The sequence below is a fragment of the Cynocephalus volans genome, chromosome 9 (assembly GCF_027409185.1).
Source record: "Cynocephalus volans isolate mCynVol1 chromosome 9, mCynVol1.pri, whole genome shotgun sequence".
NCBI classification, from domain to species: domain Eukaryota; kingdom Metazoa; phylum Chordata; class Mammalia; order Dermoptera; family Cynocephalidae; genus Cynocephalus; species Cynocephalus volans.
Genome location: NC_084468.1, coordinates 62782249 through 62807323, shown reverse-complemented (window position 1 = coordinate 62807323; position 25075 = coordinate 62782249). Strand labels below are relative to the sequence as shown.

The 25075-nt window shown below is 36.4% G+C and overlaps 1 protein-coding gene across 1 annotated transcript; it reads right to left on the bottom strand.

Annotated features, from left to right (window-relative positions):
• Window positions 1-237: 237 nt before the first annotated feature.
• Window positions 238-19183, bottom strand: AFM (afamin). Its single transcript, XM_063107452.1, is given in 16 exon segments — window positions 238-258; window positions 1420-1552; window positions 2371-2590; window positions 3373-3509; window positions 4517-4614; window positions 6772-6879; window positions 6881-6905; window positions 9910-10124; window positions 12921-13050; window positions 13850-13947; window positions 14543-14675; window positions 15577-15789; window positions 16523-16654; window positions 16959-17007; window positions 19103-19147; window positions 19150-19183. Coding segments are annotated over 16 exon segments (1791 nt in total).
• Window positions 19184-25075: the final 5892 nt, after the last annotated feature.

Here is a 25075-nt window from a genome sequence, read left to right as displayed (position 1 = left end):
GTACAAATGCAGCATTGTCACGCCATAAGGAGTGATTGATACCCAGAGAAACATTATGGGACCAATATTGCAATCAGTTAGCTTCAAGGCCTGTGGGATAAGCCAGAAATAGACAAGGATGCGTAGAAGGAAAAAAGCCAAGGAGAACAGGTAAGCTGCAAATACATGTGACATTTGATTGAGATAGAAGGTTTTACCTTTGGTGCTTTTTCTTTAGGTTTCTCAAGCAGCCTGGCTTCAGCTGCCAATTTTTGGACCCTGAGAGGGGGAAAATAGAAATTAAAAACACAAAGGGAAAAAAAAATTAAGACACTATTATTTAAACTTAGAGAAGCATGTTGCCCCGAATTTTGGGAAGAAAACTTAAACCACTCCTATATTATACAGGGATACAGTGAACATTCTTTCTTCAACTGAACTTGGAAACAGAAACCCAAGGCCTTTTACGAAATACCAATAAATTCTTTCCTCTCTTTACACGGCCCTAATGTACACATTCAGGTAAATACTAGATACTGATTAACACTCTCTAAAGTTAAGCATATTTTTAAAAAACTAATAATGTGTACCAAAAAAAATTCCCCAATGAAGCACTCAGAAAAGCAGAGGGCTCTCAACCAGTGTGAGAGATGTGCGAGTGTGTGCCTATGAGTGTGCATGGGGTGTGTGCATGAAGCACGTGAGTGCGTGTGAATTGTGAGTGAGTTTTGGAGTACAGTGGGTTTCACTAGGAAAGAAACTGAGAAAGGAAGTTGGAAAACAATGAAGGGGCACTTTCATGAGGCATTTACTGGGAAGGTAACTGAGGTTCACCACAGCAAGTGGCTGCAGACTCCACAGTCACTGGAGGGAAATAAGCAGAAGGCGCTTCCTTACTCCCATACCCCCACTACCCTTTCCTCCCACCCATCATGTATTCCCAACTGCGGGATGTTGGGACAGGGCCCAGGAGAGTGAGACAGCCACCCCTGAAAGACTCACTTGCTAAAACCCTTCCTGCTGCCTTCCCTTTGGAGCTGATCATGATTGCCTTTGTAAGTCCCTTTGACTCTGTTTTATTAAGATAATGGGTGATTCAAAACAGAAGAGTAAGGACCAGTGGTGCAATTCAAGGATAATTATTACCGTCCTCATTTGCAGATGGTCAACTGCAATTCAGCTGAAGTTACATGACCAAGACTGCTGGGATTAGAACCAGGTTTTCCTGACAGCTTTTCTTATACCTTGTCATCATCAAGCAGATGGTGCCCACAGCCTGTGTCTGAGAGATGGCTGCATGTTAGCTGCGGGGCCGTGGTGCTCCCAAACGCAGACCTCGTAGACATTGCACAGTGGAAGCAGGGTCCTACGGGGAGCTCTGTCTTATTTTACTTGACCAGGAATACCGATTGAATTTTAGTGGAAAAGAAATGTAACTACCTCTTCATTAAAACAGTCTTCAGGCCCCTCCACTTTGCAGCGTTTCTCCACCGCATTAGTAAAATTTGTGAACAAAGTCTGCAGCTCCTCATCTGTGAGTTCACACTTCAGCTTCACTAAGTTGACAAGAAGCCTGTGGCCAAAGATGTCAAATATAATTAATTAATGATCTTTCTGCAGCTCTTCTTCACCCAAATGCTTTTGACAGAAACACGTCTTAGGGTCTCGACTTGGGTGAGTGTAAAGGTTTCAAATATTTCACTTTTGAAAGGGTCTCCTGAAACTTTCCTGTTAAACTTACAGAATGGATTCCATGATAACATTCTTTGGAGGGTGATGTAATCACAGACAAAATGGTGTAAAAGAATGTGAACGTATTAGGCTATGTTATGCACAGTATTATAGAACACATGATTTCATTTGATCTTTCTAGAAAACTCCTGTTCAAAACAACCTCCAATTTCCCTTCCTCAGTGGATGAATGCTGTTTCCACTATGCTTGATATAGACACTATCTAAATCCAAAAAAACAGGTCTTATTTCTTGGTATTTAAAGCATTGCCTGAGAGAATGAAAGTAGAATTCCTGTCCCTTTGGGCCTCACTTTTTTTCAAACATTAAGCAAGATTCTCAGGGAAAATATCTAAGTTATTCTGTCAAAAAAATCCAATTCATTATGAGCCTTTTTGCTAGCTGCGTAACTCACCTTTCCAAAGCATAGTCTACTGGACACTCCAAGTGTCTATCAAAGGAAAAGACAAGGTAGGGTTTTACTCACAAACAATGGCAATAAATATGCATTGGTGTTTTTCTGAACAGGAGAGAGTAAACAATTTGGTAGAAGGAACGGGATTATGACACCAAAACCACAACCTTACAATAAACCTTCTAATTAATACATGATATATCTTCAGGCTGAAGAAAAAGAGGACCAGAAGAGTATGTTGGTACTTGTCTCTCTTTCTCTCCAGCTCCTTATTCTGAGCCTGACACAAGTCTGCGTGAAAGGCAAATAAATCTTGAGAGGTCAGTGGAGGCACATATGTTTTATTGGCTTTCAGATCCTCAAAGCAGGGCCTTCTGAAGGTAAAGTTTGTACTATAGCACTGGTCCACAGCAGGGTTGATGGTCCAATTTGTATTTATTGCACACAACTCTCCAAGAACTGAATCTACCTGTGTCGATAAGAGTTGGATATGATTTTACTTGAATGGAGTTTTGAAAAATACGATTAGATGAATAGTCAGATAGTTCAAAGATCACTGTTTATCTTACTCAGAAAAACACATGCACTCATAACACTAGACTACATACAGAGAAAAGTAGAGGCTGGGATCCTGAATGGCATTATGATAAAAATTCAAGCCGTAGCAATTTAAATGCCTACAGATCAATTTCTTGGTAACATATACACAAACTTTTCATTGTGAGCAGAGAGCTGCAGACAGACAACTTAAAGTGGCAACCAAACCCTGTGGTCCGTAGGTTTATTCTTCTCCTGGTATGTCCCCCAGGGTACTCTCTCCTCCAGCCCTAAGAGACACACTCATCACGTGATTGGGTTTGAAGCAGCAGTTTTCTTACTGAACTCTCCCTCTTGGGGAAAGAGGGAGAATATGTAACATTACGTAAAGTTATAAAGTTCCCCATATCATTCTGAAACAATATTGTGATTCCTAAATCATTTGCCCTAACAAATCATTTCTAATTTAAATGAGAAATAGGATAGATAGTCCGGAGATTCCCCCCAAAATATTTAATACATTCCCTTTTTCCCTTCTTAGGGTTTTTCCCTTTCCCTAGTGTTTTCACATAGTGATCCAAAAGGAAAACTTGACAATCCTTGCTTGACAACATTGGAAATAAAGAAGAGAGGAAGGTAGGTAATTACTACAAATCAATGAGTACGAATACCTTTTTTTTTTTAAGAATAGTCAGGTACACAGGCCTTGCTCAGCAAATTATAAACACAGGCAAACTCTTCACTTTGTGTGCAGCAGGTAGTCAAAGCCGCCACCATTTCCTTGCTGAGAGAGATCAGTTCTTCAGTGGAGAGCTGGGGGGCGATCTTTGTGAGTTTCACAGGGTAGCTGAAAGAACATTTGTCTGTTTTGTTCTGAATAAAAGCAGATGCTCATTTTCCATTGAATAGCTGCTGAAACCCAGACCCTTCAAGGCTAGGGACAACCGATATAAGTGCAACATGAACCTCAGCTTTCTAATAAAATGGCAGAGAAATGTCTCTTTACTTCCTATTTTCCTGCACCCTGCCCCTATATGTCTACATTTTAGCTTTCTTTTTAATTGTATGGTGATCTCAGAAGCTCTTAGATTTGCCTTTCCTGTCTTACCTTTGGGAACTGGAGTTTCTTGGTGGCAAATAGTTTGGCTAGTACGTAAAATCATGCTTGAAGTCCTCTGCCTAATTAATACATATTTTAAAGAGAGAATTTAATAGATACATGTTGGAAAAGGATAATCTGAGATGAAGGAAAGAAACTAAGATCTTTAATGAACTGAGTTTGAATTCTCAGCTAACAGCCAGATTGCAGAAATAGTGAAATCATATTTTTTAAACTGTTTTGTTTTGATTTAGAGGTATTTAATTTCAACAAACACTACATTAGCATGATAATTAAGAAAATCCGACTAAACCACGTATTATTCATGAATGCTCACAAGAACACTAAAAGAATAAATATTAAAGTGTTAAGCAAATCTAGAGTTATTTATAAACTCAGTTAAGATGAGCTTACATCCTGGGCAAACCATTTCTTTTCCAGGGAACTGTTATAACCTGAAGTTGCTCCATCCCACTCCCAAATGGGGCAGAATCCAGGGATTCTGGGTTGGAAGTAAAGACATGTTTAAACAGAAACTAAAGCATTAGAGAATCAATCTATTCAGAATCCTGTATTTCTTTTATTTCTAGCCTCATTTCAGGTAAAGAATTAATGTGACAGTTCAGTGTGCATTCTTGACCCTTGTGTTTTTATTGGCCATAACTGAAAGACTGGAGCTAATTTTTTACACTTTGAGGGATTCTTAATATTTTATCCTGGTCACAAATGCTAGCCCACTCGTACAAACAACTTACTGGTATTTCAAACCATCCTTCCCCAAATTCTGGAAATGTTCACATTTTTGTTGTACTCTTTTGAGGCTTTTCTCAGTTGTCTCATTGAATTTGTCTTCCTGAAAATAAGAACAATCACAGTTACAAACATTTTATCTAAAATTTAATTATAAGCTTTATGTCAACTTGTCAACTGTTTTTTAAAATTTATATAGCATTTTCAAACTCTTGCTATTATGCGTTACTTACTAAATTGAGGGCACTTTTTATATGTGTGAATTTGAATTTAATTTTTTTCAGTTATAGGTATAGATATACAAATATTTTTGGCTAAAATTTGAAAGTCCAAATTTTCATCATCGTGTACATTTATTTAGAGCTTTCTTATTTACAAAGTTAAATTCAAATTTTATTTTGACAATGATCACATTCAATTCTTACTTTGAAGTGACCAGAACAGGTGTTATCTTCATTTTTAAGTAAAGGAAACTGGCCTTGTGAAATTAAGTGACATGCCCAGAATGACCCAACTAGTAAGTATTGCTATAAAACATTTTTAACCATATTTATCTTTATTTTATATCTTTTTTATCATTTGGATTTGGAACTTAAAACCTCCAATAACTGTCTTCAAATATTTGACAGATTCTCTCTTCATGTGGCATAAAGTTGGACATGTACTGAGTGGGCCACCAGAGAGAGAACTACACCCCAGCAAAAGGATGCTGTGGGACAAATTGTGTCTTCATGTAAAAAGAGAATTTTCTATCACTATGATTCATTTAAGGATCAGAAACAGACCACCTTGTTAGTAACAGTGACAGAGCAGGAATGAAAGCCTAGTCTTCTTACTCCATTGCTCAAATCCGAATGGGTATAAACTGGCTTTTATGGCAATTAGTACATATCAAAGAAATAATAAACAAATAAAAAATGTCAAATAATTAATTTCTGTAATATATAAGGAATGCATATAAGTTGATATAAAACACACTAATTTCAATAGGAAAATGGGTAACAGACATAAACAAATTGTTCATAGGAAATTTATAAATATAATAGCTAAAAACATATGAGAAAAGTTTAACATTAAAAAAAACAAATAAATCTTTGCTTAAAACACAGCCACTATTTTTTTTTTTTTACATAAAAATCTAGCAAAGTTAATTTCCATGTGCAGTGTTGATAAAGGTAAAGCTGAAATGAGCATTCTCAAGCACTATTGTTGGACTATATACTGGCAAAAACTTTCTAGAATGTAACTTGGCAATTTGTGGCAAGTGTTTTTTAAAAGTTCGTATATTTTGACCCAATAATTTCCCTTCTAGTGATGTATGCTAAGAAAATGGTCATAAATATTAATGAAGATTAATGAAGTGAGATACTTATCTCAGGGTCACTTATAAAATTAAAAACAACCTATCTAAACATCCAAAATATCCCGTACACAGTAAAAGAGCGGTTAAATAAATTTTTACATCATCATGATGGGATGCAATCATTTAAAATGAGTAATTTAAAGTGTGCTTAATGACATAAAAAGTGTTCTATACTAAAAACCAGAAGAGTCAAGGAACAGATTCTCCCCAAACCGCCAGAAGGAAGATAGCCCTTCCAGGGTCTTGATTTTAGCCCCATAAGACTCATTTCAGACGTCTGGCCTCCTACGAGAGAAAAAGTTTCTGTTGTTTTCAGCCATTACATTTGTGGCTATAATAGGAAGCTAATACAGCACCATTCATAACCAAAAAAAAAAAAAGGTTTTCTATGATACCAAATAAAAAACAGTTCCAAACATTTTCTGAGTATTATTTCAATCAAATTTTTAAAAACACCCCCACACATATATAGGTATATATGCACAGAAAAGATGAAAGAAGATATTAATTATAGCTATTTCTTGGTGATAAAATCAGAAAGCTTTTATTTTTTTCTTTCTGACTTTTGGTACTTTCCTAATCATCTACAATAATCATTTATTACTTTTGCGACCATAAGAAAATCTAAGACAGTTCAATAAAATACAGAGTACATAAATAAAAATGTAAATGTAAAATATTTAATAGAAAGAGATTTTTAAATTAACACGATGGATTAGTAGTTCAAAACATTATACGTAAGCCAAATTGATGATCTTATTTGAATCTATAGTAGACTCAGATTAGTCAGTTACATTTTGTACTCTTTAGACTGAGAAAAACTTTGATATCAATTTTTATGTATGTTGTTTTTGTTGTTGTTTTTTAATTCTCTGAACCTACAATAATAGAACCTACTGCATGCCTCTGACAATCTGGAGGATTTTCTGTGCTTCAACAACCTTCCAGGAGATCCTTGTATACTCTAGCAATTCTTAAAAGCTCAGGTGTAGACAGGTTTGGATGTCCTCCTTGAGTATTCATAAAGAAACCTGCAATGTGTAAAATATTTTGTTTGTTAGAACTTAGAGAAAGAGCAAAACACCACATCCTACTATCTTTACCTAGTCAGGTCTTTTAATACTAAGTCTGCTTTCAAATGCTAAGTTCCTCCTCTGGTTTGGTCAGAGTGATTTAAGAGGACATTTTGGCTATAGGAGATCATTTTATAAAAGTTGTCTTCCATGTTATATTTTAGATTAACAATATTTTTTACTTGGGAGGATAAAATTATCTGAGTTATTTAGAGTTAATTATTAGAATGATTTAACCCTTAAAGCCTCAGAAACAGTGTATTGTGCCATCCATGTTTGAGAAAGTACATATTGAGTATAATTCTGTTGGAAAATGCATTCAGACTTCCAACTTGGGACAGTGGGAATATGACTTTCCCCTCCCTCCCAGTGCGGTCTTGGTGAGACACGGATCAGCCTTCACCCATTACTCCATCCTTGCCAGATGTGGGAGTGTTCATCCCTTTATCTGTAAATCATTGGCAGTGGTGTGCAAGGCCTCAGTCAAAGGCTCCAACAGTATAGGTGGGTATGATTTGGGAAGAAAGCAGGAAAGCCAGAAGAATGAGGCTAACTCTTATTAAGCCCTTACTAGGTGCTCTGGATCAAGCTTTGGGCATGAGAGAGAGATATGCTTCCTAGTCTTTAGAAACACTTTCTCATTTAACTTCACATAGTCTTCAAGATACTCTTTTACAGCTGAGGAAATTAAGTCACAGATTGGTTAAGCACCCTGCTATTAACAGAAGATATAAAATTTGACCCCTGTCCCATGAGATGCCTTCTCCAGTCTTTTTTATACCAAGCTGACTCTTTCTGCAAAAGAGAGATGTTCTTCCTCTCTACGTACCTCAGCTCTGCTATTTACAGTCTTCTTCACGAAAGAATCTCATCTCTTCATTCACAGTAAGTTAAATAAGGACCTTCCTTGTTTTATGAGAGCAATACCTCACAAAAGTTTTTAATTCTTTTCACCTCTCCGCCCCTTTTTTTTCAGCATTTGACTTCCTTAATTAATCGTGCTTTTCCTGACACCGTGTCTCCAGCTGCCTAGCTGCTTTCTCAAGTCGCATTTGTGGAATATATGCCCGTACTCTAAGGCAGTGGTGCTTAACCTTCAGAAAATCAGCGTTCCTCTTAATATCTGATATAAGCCATAGATTTCTTTGCAGCAAAATACAAAAAACAAACACACACACACACACTAAAAACATATCCCTAAAATGTTGCAAACAAAAGCCCCTGGAAGCCTTACTCTAGGCTGTGGGATCCACTGAGACCTTGCCTCAAATGTTCACATTCAGAAAGACTGCACCTTAAAACTCTGTTCTGACTCAGCAAGCTCATTGCTGGTTTATCATTTCTTCCCATACTTCAAACACGATGTTGGAATAGTGATGATAATGTGGCTGATAAAGACAGTGATAAAAACTGCTTCCATGTACGGAGATGTGTCAGGTACAATCTATCATTTTGTTTAGTTTAATTGGGCTTAACATCCACAACCTGTGGGAGCAATAGAGCATAGTGGTTGTAAGAGCAGGAGTCTGGAGCCAGACTGCGTGTGAATCCTGGCTGCCCCCTATGTTAGCTGCATGACTTTGCAGCAAGTTGCTTAACCTCTTTGTGCCTATTTCATCACCTATGAAATAGGGTTAATAAAAGTTTATTAACCTCGGGGAGTTTTTTGAAAATTCAATTGGTTAGTAAATGAGAAGCACTTAAAATTTAGTAAGTATTCAATAAACATTAGCTATTATTATATCCTATACCTTCACCCCAGCCCTGCTTCCAAAATTCCAGGGTCAAATATAAAACCATCTCCTGATAGTCCCAATTGTTATTCTACAGGCACCTCAAAGTCAATGTGTTCAGACCTAATGTTATCTTTCCCACAAAACCTACTTCTTCACCATACTTCCCATCTCATTGAATGAGAAAACTACCTACTCAGTCTTAAACTGGAATTCATTTCAGAGGAAGTTTCTAAAAAATAAGTGATTTTGTCCCTCCTCATTCTTCAATGAAAACCCTTCAGTGGCATCCCATCACTTAGCATGCCTGCATGATCTGGCCCCATCTATCTCCCACTACCCTGGAGTTTCACTGCAGATGCTTCCATCCGTGCTCTACTCCCTCTGTCTAGATTACCAAAATCTCTTTAACTGCCACCTCCCTATCAAGCCTTTCCAAGATCTCCAGATTCCATTGACCACCTCTTCCTCTGTCCCCCACATTATCTAGCACATAGTGCTATGAGAACTAATAGAACATTTTTCTGCTTATTTATTTATGAGTCTGTCACTTCCCGTACCACACTCCCTATAGATAAAGGCTCCTGGAGGTAGAAACCCAGTAAAGGCCCTGGATTATATTCCATTATCAGTAAGTTTTGAATGAATGAATATTCTTATATGAACTTTATATGTAATAAAATAAAGCACAGAAAAGTTAACTTGTCCCAGGGACTTAACCAGGACTCAAATCTAGTCCCTGTGGCTCCAAGTCCACTAGTATTCCCCTTAACAGCTGTGGTGTGACACAGCAGGGCAGGTAGGCCTGCAACTTCTTAGGCCAGACCTCCTGGGGACAAATCCTTACGCTGCTATTTTTTTATCTGTGAATATTGAATGAGCCACTTAACTTCTTCTTACCTGTCTGCTCATCTGAAAAATTGGGGAAAATTGTCCTTATTTTACATGGTTATTGTGAGAATTAAAATAGCTAATCTATATAAAGTATTTAAGTCATTTTCTGGCACGTATCAAGTACTCAATAAATGTTAGCCATCACTATAACACAGTTGCTTTTTCTTAAAATTGTATGAAAACACTATGATCTATGGCCATAATTTTTAAAAATTATATGATATCCAGTGAATTAAATGATTTCATATCCTTCTACCCAAATTAGCCAACGTAGATCAAATCTTATAAGTTTCTGTTTGCCTTATAAATTTCAATAGAGAGTTTAAAAATATTACTCAGCAAAGACGTTGTCTGGGTCATTATCTTGTTCTTGACACACATTTTCGTTGTCAGTAAACTTTGCTTCTCTTAGAGATAAATCCTTTGGTCTATCATCTTTATCTGAGTAAATTATGCACTTGCCACGCTGTGGTATTTTACTTTTACAGCACTCTTTGATTTTGCTGGAGATGGAATCTTGTTTTGAACGAATATAGCTCATAACCTTGCCCTGTACCAAATAAGAATAAGAAATGACTTTATTTTCAAAATTTGTTCAGGGCTGGGTTTTCCTTCATAGTGGAATGGTTGCTTGCAAAATCAATCATGAGCATAACATCTGAAATTACTTCATCAGCTAATTTGATAGATAATATTCACTTAAATTTTGTATTCAATCAACACACATGAAGTTTCACATTAATGCAAGCATTATGTCTCAGAATTTAAGGTAATACAATTATAAAAAATACGCTATATAATAAATTCACATTCATTATTAAGTATTAATCTTTTAAATACTTTATACCTGCTACTCTGATATATTGGCATCTTATATTCTAAACGTTCTTTCTTTCTGATAAAAGTCCACCTGTACTTTCAATGCAGGCCACCAATGACATATTACTAAACATCTATAACACTAGTCTTCTCATGTGGTCTAAAACCACATTGCTAAATATATAGCAAAAATGCAATAAATATTTGGTAAGTGAATGAAAGAATGGTAAGCAAATGAACCAGTACAGCTACTACCAGATGAAAACTTCCCAAACATAAGAAAGTATTCCAGTCATGGTATCATTTTCCTATGGATATTATTTATTTGAAACTGTTCAGGTTATCAAATACATACAAACCTTGCTCTGTCTCCTGTTCCTACCCTTCACCCTGATTCTTTTTTTTTTAATTGTATTTTATCAATATACAATGTAGTTGTCCCTTTACCTATTCCTCCCTTCCCTTTCCCCCTCCCCCCTCCCACCCATCAACATCAAATCTGTTCATTTGTCTGAACAAGTTCAAGGAATTGTAATTGCTATGTCTTCTTCCCTGCCCCCTGCCCCACATTTGTTTGTATATTTATTTATTTATTTTTAGCTCCCTCAAATAAGTGAGAACATGTGGTATTTCTCTTTCTGTGCCTGACTCGTTTCACTTAGTATAATTTTTTCTAAGTCCATCCATGTTGCTGCAAATGGCAGTATTTCATTCTTTCTTATAGCAGAGTAGTATTCCATTGTGTAGATGTACCACAGTTTCCTTATCCACTCCCTTCACCCTGATTCTGACCTCTACATAAAGTTTGGGAGTTAGAGAGAGGGTGAGGTTATCTTATTAACGTATTAGCTGGATAATTTTCAAAAGCTGGTAAGCCCCTGGCCTCCTGTCCAGACTCTCCAGAATGAGGCTGCTTGTTTTTCCTACTCTCTGTTCCAGCCTCACTTGAACAGCATTGAGTTCCAGCAACACATCAGGCTATTTCAGGCCTTCATGACTCTACTCAAGCTATTCCCACGGCCTGGAATCTTCTGGCGAAAACCAAGGGTGAGGAATAGCATGAAGCTCAGGGTTGAGGTGAAAAATAGGATGGGGGCTGGCACCATGTTTCCAACAAACCACATAGAACCGGGGAGCCAATCTTTGCAAAACACTCACATCTCACCTGAGGCCATCACGGTTCTAGGCAGAGCATCTCTTATTCTCTGAGAATTCACTTCTATTTTCATTTAACCATAATTCAGTTCCTCTCATTTCTCTATAAAGGCATTAATGGGGAGGAAATTTGAGATATAATATGATCTCTTAGTCTCATCTCCAACCTTCACCGAAAATCTCCAGTTACATCCTAATTCAGCACATTAGATTTGAGCGTTAGAAAATCTGCATCCTCATAAACAATCAAATAATACAAAAATAACTCCCAAGTGAGAGTTTTTAACCGGGGTGCAGTTAGGGAGAAAATAATTCATGGGAGCATCTGTGGTCCACTGCTTGAAATAAAGTGGACATGACTCAATACTCTGAAACTCAAGTTATTTAATTAACATTCTGTCTTCACTGTGAGTCTAAACAGTTAAACTAATTAGAAATCATTAAGATAAAGCCTAATTTTAGCTAAGAAGTCAGGATATTTTTAATGAAATTGCATTACCTTTAGGTGTGTGAACAACTTAAACTTTGCCAACAATGTATTTACCAGTATATTAACTCAGAGGATCACTTTAAAGGTTACCAGTGGCCTGGAGGTGATGGAATAAAGAGAGGTCGGTCAAAGGACATAAAATGTCAGTTAGACAGGAAGAATAAGTTCAAGAGATCCGTTGTACATCATGGTGACTATAGTTCACACCAGTAGGTTGTGTATTTGCAAGAGAGTAGATTTGAAATTTTCTCACCACAAAAAAAATGGTACATGAGGCAATGCATTTGTTGAATTCAGACATTTCACAATGTTTACATATGTCAAAATATATTGTACACCTTAAATATACACAATTTTTACTTGTTAATTAAAAACAGAAAGAGAAAGAAAGAAAAAGAAAAGCTAGATAAGAGTAAAAGTTATTTGAAATGAACATATTCTCTTATTTGGAAAGACTGTACCTAAACAGCCTGAGGAAGCCCGGAGAAAGCAGCTCTTAAAAGCGTAATGATAACAGGTCATTCCCTGAGCTTTGCTATTAATTTCCAACATCTCTAAAAGAGGATTTGCTGTGTAAAAGAAAATTTTAATGTGGATTAAATGTATTTTCAAAATTTTAAACTCCTGAAGTTTTATGTCGAGACATGTAGCGATATAAAATGCAATCTGCTGAGTCATCTTTAAAAAAAAACTCTATGCATAAAAAAAATTTATTTGGCTTTATTTGTAAAAATTTATTTTTTATTTTATATTTTCATTTAACAATTTATTAATACTCTAATTTTATTATGGCAAAGTTAACACCCATCAGAGCAAGTTCAGAATAAAAAATGGTTGCCAAAAATCACTCACTATTTTTACTTGGTTTTTGAGAATATTTACCGTCTCACGAAGGCACTGCACACCATCCCCTTCACAACATCCATCGTACCTGGAGGAAACATCTTCTATGAGAGAGGTAAGTTCCTTAAATTTAATCTTGGGGAATTTTTTACTGAGTACAGCAACGTTTCTGGAAAGAGAATTGGTAAACCACTAAAGTAATTGTATCAGCACGTAAAACAAGAAGGAGTTCTTTGCTAATACAATATAAACAGCTGCAAAAAACATTGGTACCCAGGGGTTTTCACAGATATCTTTATCAAATAACTGATGGTATGCTGCACAGCCTGCATGATCACTTTGAAAATCCTAGGCTGGTATTTTGGGCCCGTCAGAATCCTGTATGCAAGCCCAAAAAAGACCTGAAAGATGTGCTCTCTTCCACAATTATTACAGCAAGATAAAACTGAATAAGGGCCACCACTTCTAATTGCAAGCCCATAGCAGGCACAGATAATCCATCACAGATCTCTTTACTGCTGATTGTCTTGAAATCTCAAATTGTTTCTCAAGACACTGTTTTTGTACCACTACTAGTTGGTCAGGGAGAGCACTAGAGATAAAATTTAACTTTGCAAGGTTGTCTCTTACTCGTTAAAGTCAAAGACTGATGCATGAAGTCATTTTGAAAGCACTGGAGGGTTTTATAACCCTGGATGGAAACTCACAGACCAGTTCAGATTCCCAGCTAACTAAAATGCATCTTAGAAGCAGCTCCCTTTCTCTTCTGGGTCCCCCCCTGCCCCAGTCTTCTCTCATCCTGACCTAATGCCCTGGTTCTGAGCTATCCATGTTGACGCAGACCCACCTCAAAACCTCTGGGGAACTAGGAATAACATAAATAAAAAGTCATGAATCATTTAATAAAAAATGAGACACAGATTTTAAAAAAATACAGGTAAAGACAAGATACACAGTATAAAACTCACACAGAGTTTAAGACTTGGGGTCTAAATTTCAAAAATGCCCCACAGACATTTTTTTGATAAGGAGACAAAATCTTTAAATATTGTGTAACAGGTGCTGCCTGAAGAAAAAGAAAATTCTGTTGAAACAAGAGCAAAATCTCACTAGTCTCATTTTTTTAAACTACATGTCAATCAAAATATTATAAAATTTGTTGAGAGACAAAATCTATGGAATTTTTATTTTAGTAAGTTTACATATCAAAAGAAATGTGCATTTGTGGCACATTGTAAAGGCACTCGGTGGGAAGGTGTACAGTACTCACCTGGTGGGCATGGTGCTGTGGGCAAGCCCATCTACACTTAGGTGATTCCATGCTATGGGTAGTCAAGACAGGGCTTGTTGAGTATAGAAGATAAAATGTCATCTTTCACCCTGGATATTCATTCTCTAGGGCTTTCTTCCAGTTTACAAAGAAGACATAGCCAGAAGAGAGATTCTGAGAATGAGCAATTGTCTTTTGAGCGTCTCAGGTAATGAGAACAGTATTTAGATCAGTAGCTGACGATCAGTGGGTTGAAAATCAGTGATTGTGGCAAGAGAATATCATATATGGTAAACAACACTTTTGCTGTAATTTACTTTGAAGTAAGGATCTAGCGCTGTGGTGTTGGGTGATTCCTTATCCTTTTTTATGAAAGAAACGCGGTGCTCACCCTTGTTTGAAAGCAGTTGGCTTTGTGTTGTTCTTTGCAACATGTTTTAGCCATCTCCTCAAAACTAGCAGCAACAGCTAGAGGTGTAGGGGTGAAAACAAAGGGGTTCCTTCCGGCAATTTCATACATACAGCTATAAAGAATATAATTTTTTTTAAAAAAGGAGAGAAGGGGAAGGGAAGAAAAGGAAAGGAATGGTAGACAAGGAAAGGAAAGGGATGGGAAAGGAAAGGAAAAGAAAAGATAGGAGGAGACAAGAAGAGCAAATTGTAAAACTGAAGGTAAAAGGAAGAAACTTTTTTCATTATAAAAACTTCAATATAAGGCAGCATTATTCAATTCCCAGTAAGAGTCCTTTAAAGTCCTCATCAAGGAAGTTGCTAATTCCAAAGTAAGGGTGACATTGCTGTTCTAATGCTGAACGCTGAGCTCTGACTAGTCTCCTTTCCTCCCCTGCAGCCAGGTGGTCAGCACCTCTCCCTTCCGTGCTCAAAGAACAGCTGTCTATACACACTCCATTTGAGATTTCAGGGGTCAGATTTACCTAGGTTCAAATAAACTTGTGATTTGGGTTTCAATGGGCACACCAACTCGCCAGAAAAAGTCCTTGCTTCTGCAGTTACTGCACTATTGAAAACAGATTTTTTTTTTTTTTTTTTTTTTTTGCTAAACATCCTGTAATTTAGTGACTGCCTGTGGTAAGAGCTACAACTTCTTTTGGAGATGCATATATTATTTCCTCTGCTTTGCTTCCTAACAATTTAACACCGTGCACACAACTCTGTTCTAGGGCTTATCACATTAGTAGATACACATTACTAGCATAAAGGTCTTGACAGCATGGTCCATATCTTATTCATACTTGTATCCTCACCACTGAGCACAGAATCAAATACATAATACATATTGAATTAATTAATGAATGAATCAGTCAATGAACCCAGCCATGTTTCTTTGAGATATATATTATATATTAGATTTAACCTAAGAATACTTTTCCAACTACATCATTTTTGTATTAAAATTAAACTTACTGATTTAGCAAAGATTCTCTGTTATTTTTATAAGCCTAGCATTTCTCTTCAGGATCTAGAGTAGGAAAAGGAGGCAGAAATCCTACATCAGCTTTCTTATTATAGAGGAAGCAAAGTCTTCTTTCAATGTCAACCTTACTGCAGCAGTGTGAAAAATTATACTTTTGTGGCAACCCCTCCATAGCACATATTGTTTCCTGTAAAACAGTATTCTGGACAACAGAGAAGAAAAGTACCACTTTTAGTCATGGTAAAGCTTTTCTACATTCTGGAAAAACACGATGGACACAACAGATGATCAGCATTATGGTTTGGGAAAGAGTTTTCAATTTTCCTACTATTCCCACCAACGCTCTTTGCCCACACCCGTGACAACCATCCCACACTTGGGGAACTTTCACTATCCTATCACAAGACTTCTTAACCACTTACTCTTTCTTTGCTGCTACATTTCCCTTCCTTCATGGCTTTTCTCCTCATCTCCCAAGGTGGCAAGGTTAGTATGCTTATGTACTGCTAAAGCGTTTAGTAGTGGTGTTTAGTAGTAGTTTTCTAGAGGTACAGATGGTGGGTCTATCTGAAGGAGACCTAGAAAAACGGTGTGACAATAGAGTAAATATTGATGGAGGCAGCTAAGGAGGGTACTTCTGTACTTTCATGGGAGTTTTCAGGCTGTTGGCTGCCTTTTCTACCTGTATGCATATGGTATACTGTATACCTAAGGCATATGCATGCATACATACTGCAAGTACACAGTCAAGTCTTCCTGTGCTTCATAAGACAGAATTGCAGCTCATATGAGGAAAGTACCCATGCTAAATACCTAGATTAGGCAAAATAAAAATGATGTGCATAGAGTATCTTTCTTTTCATATTTTCAAGCCAGAAATTCTCAGTGTTGGCAAATAATCTTGTGTGTTTAAGAAATGTAAGCAATTAACTTAGAGCTGATTTTGAACATTCTGGGAGTGTCTTACCAACCAAGCACTTATCTGTGTATTCCACCACGGCTTTCAGCATTATTTCCACTTCTTCAAAAGTTGCTTCCTGAACGAGTTGAGCAAATGCAATGACAGCACTGCAACAGTTTACACAGGGCCCACAATGATCATCTGCAGAATTGTGTTTATGTCCAGCAAAAACTTACAAGAACATCTACTTGCTGACTAGCTTCAGGAAATTGTCTAATGTGAAGGCTATACATTTTACAACTTCTTGACAGTTTAATTGCCTCACCTGAATTTTATAATTAATGCTGTATTTACTTTTTTGATATGGTTTCTATTTACTTAAATTACTTTTGAGAAGCATTAACATTTCTGGAATATGTCAGATAAGATTACACTAAACATCATCATCAAAAAAAGTTTAACAAAACTCACAGGTATCCAACATTCTCGTCTAAAAATTTCTGAGTGACACTGAAGTAATCTGAAAAACAAGGATATTCAGGTTATTACATATCCTGGCATTTTAACATCTTCCCAATAAATGACTATACACGACATTTAAATGTACATATACAAGTGTAAAATGGAACACTGATGGTAGAAAATAATTTGGCATATTTAACAAGGAGAGAAGTCCTATGAACCAAATATGAGATCTTAATCACAGCTGATCATGTGCTCAAGAAATATTTATTAAATTAAATTGATTTGAATTAATCTCAAACTGACCAGACTTTAGATTTGGCATTGATGGCTCCCCAGACACAAATGTTAAATACAAGCACCATTTCCATGGTAAAAGTCTATCATTTTGACTAGAGAAATAATACGAAGATTAACTGACAGGTAATGTGATGCCATGTCAGGCCTGATGAGAAATGCCATGGCATACTGGTGGCCAGCACAGTTTCTAATGTTTGTCAGACACAAATATTTAGGTGATCTTCAGACTCACCTAAAATCATAGATTGCCTCCCAGTGAGCATGCGCTAAACAGAGTACATTTATGTTTGTCCACATAGACTGCATTGATGGAGTCCTTATATTTTACAAAGTACTGTTCGGGACACTATGAGGCAACCAACAATGACTAAGACATCTCCCCCAGACCTCACGTTCCCAAATGCTCTCATAGTGGAAGTGACTTATGCAAGTGACTTAATCCAATTTAGAATGTGGTTGAGTCCTGGGTGAGAAACCAGAAAAGGATGACAGGGTGAGTGGCATATGAGGTGAGTCTAAAAAAATGAAAAAGATTCACCTGGAAGAAAAATAAGAAGCCCTGTCTTTCTGTGTGAAGATAATGATATGAGAAAAAGCATGAAGGTGATAACTCGAGATGTACTTAGAGAAAGTCAATCCATCTTGGTGAAAAAGTGGCTCATGCAGAGGAATAATGGGACCTATGATAGGAAGAGCCTGGGTGCCCGTTACGGGGGTCTTGCATATAAAGCTGAAGAATTTGGGCTTCAATTGGAAGCCATGGAGAGCTATTAAAAATATTCATGTAGGATAGTAATATGGTCATTTCTATATGCTAAGAACTACCAGTCAGGTAGTGATATATCTAATGTGCTGAGGACCTCCCATGGTGCCTGACGAATAGAAAGTGACAAGAACTATTTGTTGAATAAATGGAAGAATGGGTGGATGGGAAAAAGTAAGAAGGCCATTACTAGACTTTTGCAATCAAGAAATCAGCAAGATCTGAATTTTGATAGGAGTAACAGAAATGAAAAGAAAAACATAGATGTAAAAGATATGAAAGACAAAAATCAATAGGATTTGAAATAGATTGTTGCAAGGGGAAAAGAGAGAGAACTCAAGAATGACCACTCTCTTCAAGTCCTGTGACTGTTCTCACTAGGGGGCACTGCGAGGAGGCTAGGGGGTGGGGGGAGGCATGTCAAATTGAATAAGACACAATCCACCACACCTTCAGGGCCACTGCAATGCTTAAGGCACCTTTGTGCAAGTTATAAAAAGGAGCTCCTTCCAGGCAAGAGGTATTACAAAAAGACATTTTCTCTGGACAAATGAATTTCAGAATGTTCTCCCTTTAGATGGAAGAAATACAAAAGTCATCCCTTTCTCCATGCTGACACTGCCTTGGCCAGGCTTGGAAGAGGAGTGGGGGGTGGGGGAGATATACAGACTGAACAGTTGAAGGAGGAAGCAGGATCCTGTATACTCTAAAGGTGTTTACCATGTAGTCAGGAGATATGCTGGACAATCAAATGTTCTAGAAAAATCACAGTTCCTATCTATTTTCCACTGTACTCGTTTGCAAGAAATACTAGTTTTGAAATCCAAATTGTATCTCCCAGCAACACTTTCTATCCTGCCATAAGCTGCTAACCATTTTCTAGATGTGATAACTGTCTCTGCCTACAGATTGGGTAATATTATCACCAAAATACAAATTCTGGAACTGTTAGTTTTGAATAACCGCTCAGTATATATAAACTAGCTACAGGGAGAACAAAACTCATGAAGAATTTAATAAAAACAAAGTTAAAAAAACAAATTATCCTAATTTAGTCATTCCTTAACTGATACACAAGTAAATTTCTTACCTACATCCTGAGGCTTTGTGGGCAGGGTTAGGGATTCAGTCAAAAGAAGAAAACAAACCCTGTAACTTGCAACTGTTTCATTTTGTTTTATGGAATAACATTCACAAAAGAAAGTAATGTGACTGAGGAAAATTAAATTTTTATATTATTGTTGGACATTACTAGTAAAAAAGTAACCTGTTTAATCTATTTCTGAAATACTGTATATTCAATCACACTGCAGAATTTCTTGCTAATTATTAACTAAGAAAACACTGCCTCTGTGTTTCTCAGGAAAAAATCTACTGAGTTAAGTAAAAAGTCCACAGATGAAGTATGCACAATACCTAATCAAATAGACAACCAAAAAAACAATCTTGAAATACTGTAAACGTTAAAGGAAAAAGGACTAAAATAGATAATTCACCAAAGAAATACAACTAGAAGGATGTTAAACTTTGCTAGTAAACAAAGAAAGTTAAACTTAAAAATAATAAATTTTATATATTAGATAGAATTAGAACAAAGCAAACAATAAAAATACCTAATTCTGGTAAACATATAGCAAAACAAGTGCCCATATAATCAAAGCTTTTGGAAAACAAATTTATAGTAAAAATTAGTAGTCCTAAAAACATTCACAGCATTTGAATCAATCACTCAAATTATATTCTTTTACTAAGAACATAAATATACAATGAGGAAAGAAAAGTCTCTCAACAACCAGTGCTGGGAGACTGGATATCCATATGCAAGAGAATAAAATTAGACCCTTATCTTAAATCGTACAGAAAAATCAACTCAAAATGGATTAAAGACTTAACTGTAAGACCTGAGACTGTAAAATAATTCCTGTTAGAAAATAAAAGGGAAAGCTTCTTGATGCTGGTCTTGGCAATGATTGTTTGTATATGACACCAAAAGCACAGGCAACAAAAGCAAAAAAATCCAAAAAACAAAAACATGTGGAGACTACATCAAACCAATAAGCTTCTGCATAATAAAGGAAAAAACCACCAATAAAATGAAAGACAACCTATACAATGAAAGAAAAGAGAAAATATTTGCAAATCCCATATGTGATAAGGTGTCAATATCAAAAAGTATGTGAGAAACCCATATAATTCAACAGAAAATAATAATAACCTGATTAAAAAATGGGCAAAGGACCTAAATAGACCTTTTCCCAAAGAAGACATACAGATGACCAATAGGTATATGAAAAGGTGCTCAATATCACTAATCATCAGGAAAACGCAAATTAAAACCACAATTAGATATACTCTCACACCCGTTAGGATGACTGTTATCAAAGAGAGGAAAGATAACAAGAGTCCTTTAACAAATTATTGTCATTATAGTTGTTTGTAATACTTTTGACTTTTAACTTCAGTATTAGAGACATAATTGACTTAAACACCATCATTACAGTATTAGAGTATTCTGAATTTGACTATGTGCTTACTTTTGCCAGTAAGTTAGTAAGAGGAGGAAGAGGAGGAAGAGGAACTGTAAATGGCCAGGAAAGCCTGAAATATTTATCTAATCCTCTATAGAAAACTTTGCTGACTCCTAATCGCAAGAGATATCGGTCCACAGTTTTCTCTTTGTGCAATATCTGTGTTTGGTTTTGGTGTTGGTGTGATACTGGCCTCATAGAATGAACTGAAAAATATTCCGTTCTCTTCAATTTTTTGGAAGAGTTTGTGTAGAATTCGTATTATTTCTTCCTTATATATTTAGTAGAATCTACCATTGAAGCCTAGCGTTTTCTTTGTGGGTATGATTTTAACTAAAATTTTTATTTTTAAATAGATGTAGAAATAATCAGGTTAGATTTTTTTCTTGAGTGAGCTTTGGTAGTGTGTGTCTTTCAAGGATTTTGTTATTTTCACTTAAGTCAGTGAATTTATTGGAATAATGTGTTTTCATAATATTCCCTTATCAGTTTAATTTGATATCATTTAATATTCCTTTGTCATTTTATTTTTGGTGATGTCACCTTTCTCATTCCTGATATTGGTAACTTGTGTTTGTTTCTCTTTTGTTCCCTGATAAATCTGGCTAGAGGTTTATCAATATTATTAATCTCAAAGAACCAGCATTTGGATTCCTTGATTTTATATATTGTTTTTTTCTGTTTTCCACTTTCTTGATTTCTGCTTTGATCTTTATTATTTCCTTTCTTCTGCTTACTATGTTTTTAGTTTGCTCTTTCTTTTCTAGTTTCTTAAGGGAGAAGCCAATATCATTGGTTTGAGATCGATATTCTCTTCTAATATAGGCCTTTAGGGTGTAAATTTCCTTTAAGTACTGTTTCAGTGGCATCCCACAAATTCTGACACATTGTTTTTCATTTTCATTCAGTTTAAAATATTCTTAAATATGCTTTTGATTTCTTGTTTGATTCATGAGTGGTTTAGAAGCATGTTATTTCATGAATATTTGCAGATTTTTCAAAAATCTTACTGTTGCTGATTGCTAACTTAATTCCGTACTATCAAGCAATTCCCTGGAATCTCCCTTAACTCTTTCAAAGCAGCATCCATTGGAAGAAGACCAATTCCTTATATGGTAATCTACCAGTCTTGGGAGAGTAGGAAGGGGAGAGGTTGGAAGAACTGATTATTAAGAGTGTCTGGCCTACGCTCACCTGTTTTCACCATCTTGTTGCAGCAGGAGTTTAGCCTTATCTTGATATCGTCCTGTGGACATCAGACAATTTGAGCTACTGCTTCTGATTTATATTTCACAGCAGCAGTGAGGGAAGTGACAGTCTTCTTTGCAATTTAGTGTGTAGCCAAAAGCACAAGTTAAAATCTATCCACCTCCCCAAACCTGTCCACCCTCTTCTAAGTCAGCTACCCTAGACTGCCACCACTCCCTAGTCCCCGTTCCACACTCATATCAGTTCTTGAGTCTTTAACTTCCCCAGTGATTTCTTGTGTTTTTATGTTAATTTCTTAGGCCTATGCCTTTCTCTCTCTCCCTAGGGTGGCTTTTAGAAGATGGAGCTGGCAACCCCTTCTAGTTCACCTCATTATAAGAAAATATAGCCCTTGGCATGTGGTGTTCATCAACATTTTCAAAAAAATATTTCTAGAACACCTATTATGTTCCAGGCACTGTTCTATATGCTGAGAATAACAAAGTGAACAAAACAGACAAACCCTATCCTCGTGCAGTTTACACTCTAGTAGGGGTAGACACAAAATAAATAAGCAAGTAAAATCTAGTGTTTATCAAACAGCAATAAGTGGTGTGGGGAATAGAGATGGTGGTATGACTTAAAATAGGGCAGTCGAGGAAGATGTCATCATCCAGCAGGTGACAGTGAGTAGAAGCTCGAAGTTGGTGATGGAGTGACCTTCACACATATCTGAGGGTTTTTCAAGCAAGAAGAATCACAAGGGGAAAGCACTGAGAGAAAACTGACGACTTGCAGAACAGCAAGGAAGCCATTGTGCCTGAGCAGAGGAGTAAGACAAAATGTCAGAAAGATACCATTATGTAGGGTATTTGTACAGCCTTCACATTTTACTCTGAGTGATACGAGAAGATACTAGAAGGTTTTGAGTGAAAAAGTGACATAATGTACTTACACGTAAAGGATCACTTTAATTGCTGCTTTGAGAATAGAGCTGGCATTGGGGCAATGGTACTTGTAAGGAGACCGATTAGGAAGCCTTTACAATAATCCAGGTGAGGTATGATTGTGGCTTGTAACGGAGGCATCAAGAGATTGTCAGATTCTGGGTATACTTTGAAGGTAGAACAGACAAGCTTTGCTCATGGATTAAATGTGGGGATATGGAAGAAAGAGAGGAGTCATCGATGACTCCAAGGTTTCTGGCTTGAGTGAACAAAAGGATGGACAAGACAGAGGGAGATGCAAGTTTGGAACTAGGAGTGCATCAGGAGTTTACTCTGTAATTGTGCTAAGTTTGAGTTGTACATGCACTATCAGCATGGAAATATCAGAGAAAAAACTGACATATGGAAATCAGGAGGAAATCCAGGCTGAATATGTAAATATACATTATCAGCATCTAGACAGTATTTAACACACTAGTCTGGATGAGGTCACCTAGATAGCAAGTTTAATTCAGGAAGAGCTGCTCTGGGACACTCCAACATTTAGAGGTCAAATTGTTGAGGAGGACTCAGCAAAGAGAGCTGAGGAGAAGCAGCCAATGAGGGTGGAGGAAAATCCAAAAGCCAAGTGAAGAAAATGTTTCAAGGAAAAGAGTGTGGTCAATTGTCTCAAATTCTACTGAGAAAAGTCAGGTAAGCTGAAGATTAAGAATTGACTACTGGATTTTGCAGTGTGCAAATCATTGGTAATCTTGATTAGAATAGGTTATACCCTGAATCTTTATTATTTTTCTAACTTGTTTTGTCAAAGAAATAGCAATGTTTTAAAATTCCCAATTTACTATTATTGTAGTTGTGTCAATTTATCCTTGTATTTCCAATCATTTTTCTTCATATTTCTCTATACATGTCAATGAAATGTCATTTGGCTCATAAATTTTCCTTACAGTTTTATATTCAATGAACTTTACCCTTAAATATAAAAAGGGATTTTTGCTGTTTAATGCTCTTATAGTGAATTCTGTTTTCTTTTATTGTGATCTCTGAATTAATACCTTTTTGAATCACACCAAAATCAGAGAAAGTCCATAGATGCTGCAATTGAATTGAAAGAAAAATGTAAAGTAGATAGCAATTGAGTTAAAACTGAAAACTCATTTTACTGCTCTGTAACAATTGTTTTCTCCTGGAGCACAGGCCAGCATGAATGTAATTTTTAGTTTTCTATTCAAAGCTAATATAATAAACAGCCTCCGTACTGGTGGGCTGATCTTTTTGTCACCACTTGCTGATCTTGCCCCTCTTTACTCCTTCCCCTGCCCCACTCCCCATCTCCTTATCTCGTAAATTACTTTCCTAAAAGCTAACTACTGATGGCACTCTACTGCTTAGATATCACTTTGGTCCCCTGTTACCCACAAGAAAGTGTCCAACCCCTTTGGAATAAAGCCCAGGAGAATCTGGCTTGGTTCTACATAGCTTCCACATTTTGCCTGATAGTCCATATCTATACCCTTCCTTTCCACCCTATAATTTCCTAAAACCCTTCATCATGTTTTGTCATACTCAATACCTTTGACCATGTTTTTCTCTTTCTTAAAATGATGTTCTCTTTTACTTGGACTGATGAATGCCCACTCATCTTCTAAGACTCTTCTTACATGTTCGTGGCACTTTCCCGAGTCAGAACTGCTCTCACCTGCCCTTGGAATCCCTCAGCAATTTATTGTCACCTCTATCATGATCATTATCTTGTGACATTACTATTTATTTGCTTCCTTCTTTATTGAAACAACTGGAGAACAGTGACTGCACCCAGAATAATGGGTGACTGCACTTGTGGAATAAAAAAGAGTAATTGATACAAATGTTAATTACACTCTGTCAAAACAGTACAGTTAATCACTTATGTTTTAAAATGTCTGTGAGTAGGGAATTGAACAAAATTGAGAAAAAGTAGATGTTAAATTCTTATGCATCTTGTAGAAGCATAATAATCTCTTTTCTCATCTCCAGATTATCTGTTAGAATACTTAAGTGGTCATTTAATGAACAATGTGCCCTGGCAGCACCAAACAATACTTAACTTGGAACATTTTTTCATTTCATCAACTGATCTAGCATTCAGTGTTGTAAATCTGTCTTTGCTTTTTTAACAGAATCTGCTTCAGACAATGGTGTACACAACTATTTAAAGGAATTGTCTATTCATTTTCGTAAATAAGCTGACTAGGAGAAAGGAAGCATTTGAAGATACTTTATTTCTATGACAGGGAAATCTCATATAAAAGTCTTCATCATTTTATTAATTCATAGAAAGTATTGCCAGTTATAATTAAAGGGAAAAGTTCACACCAAATCATAAAAATTCATTTTCTCTTCTCTTCCCCCTGCAATATG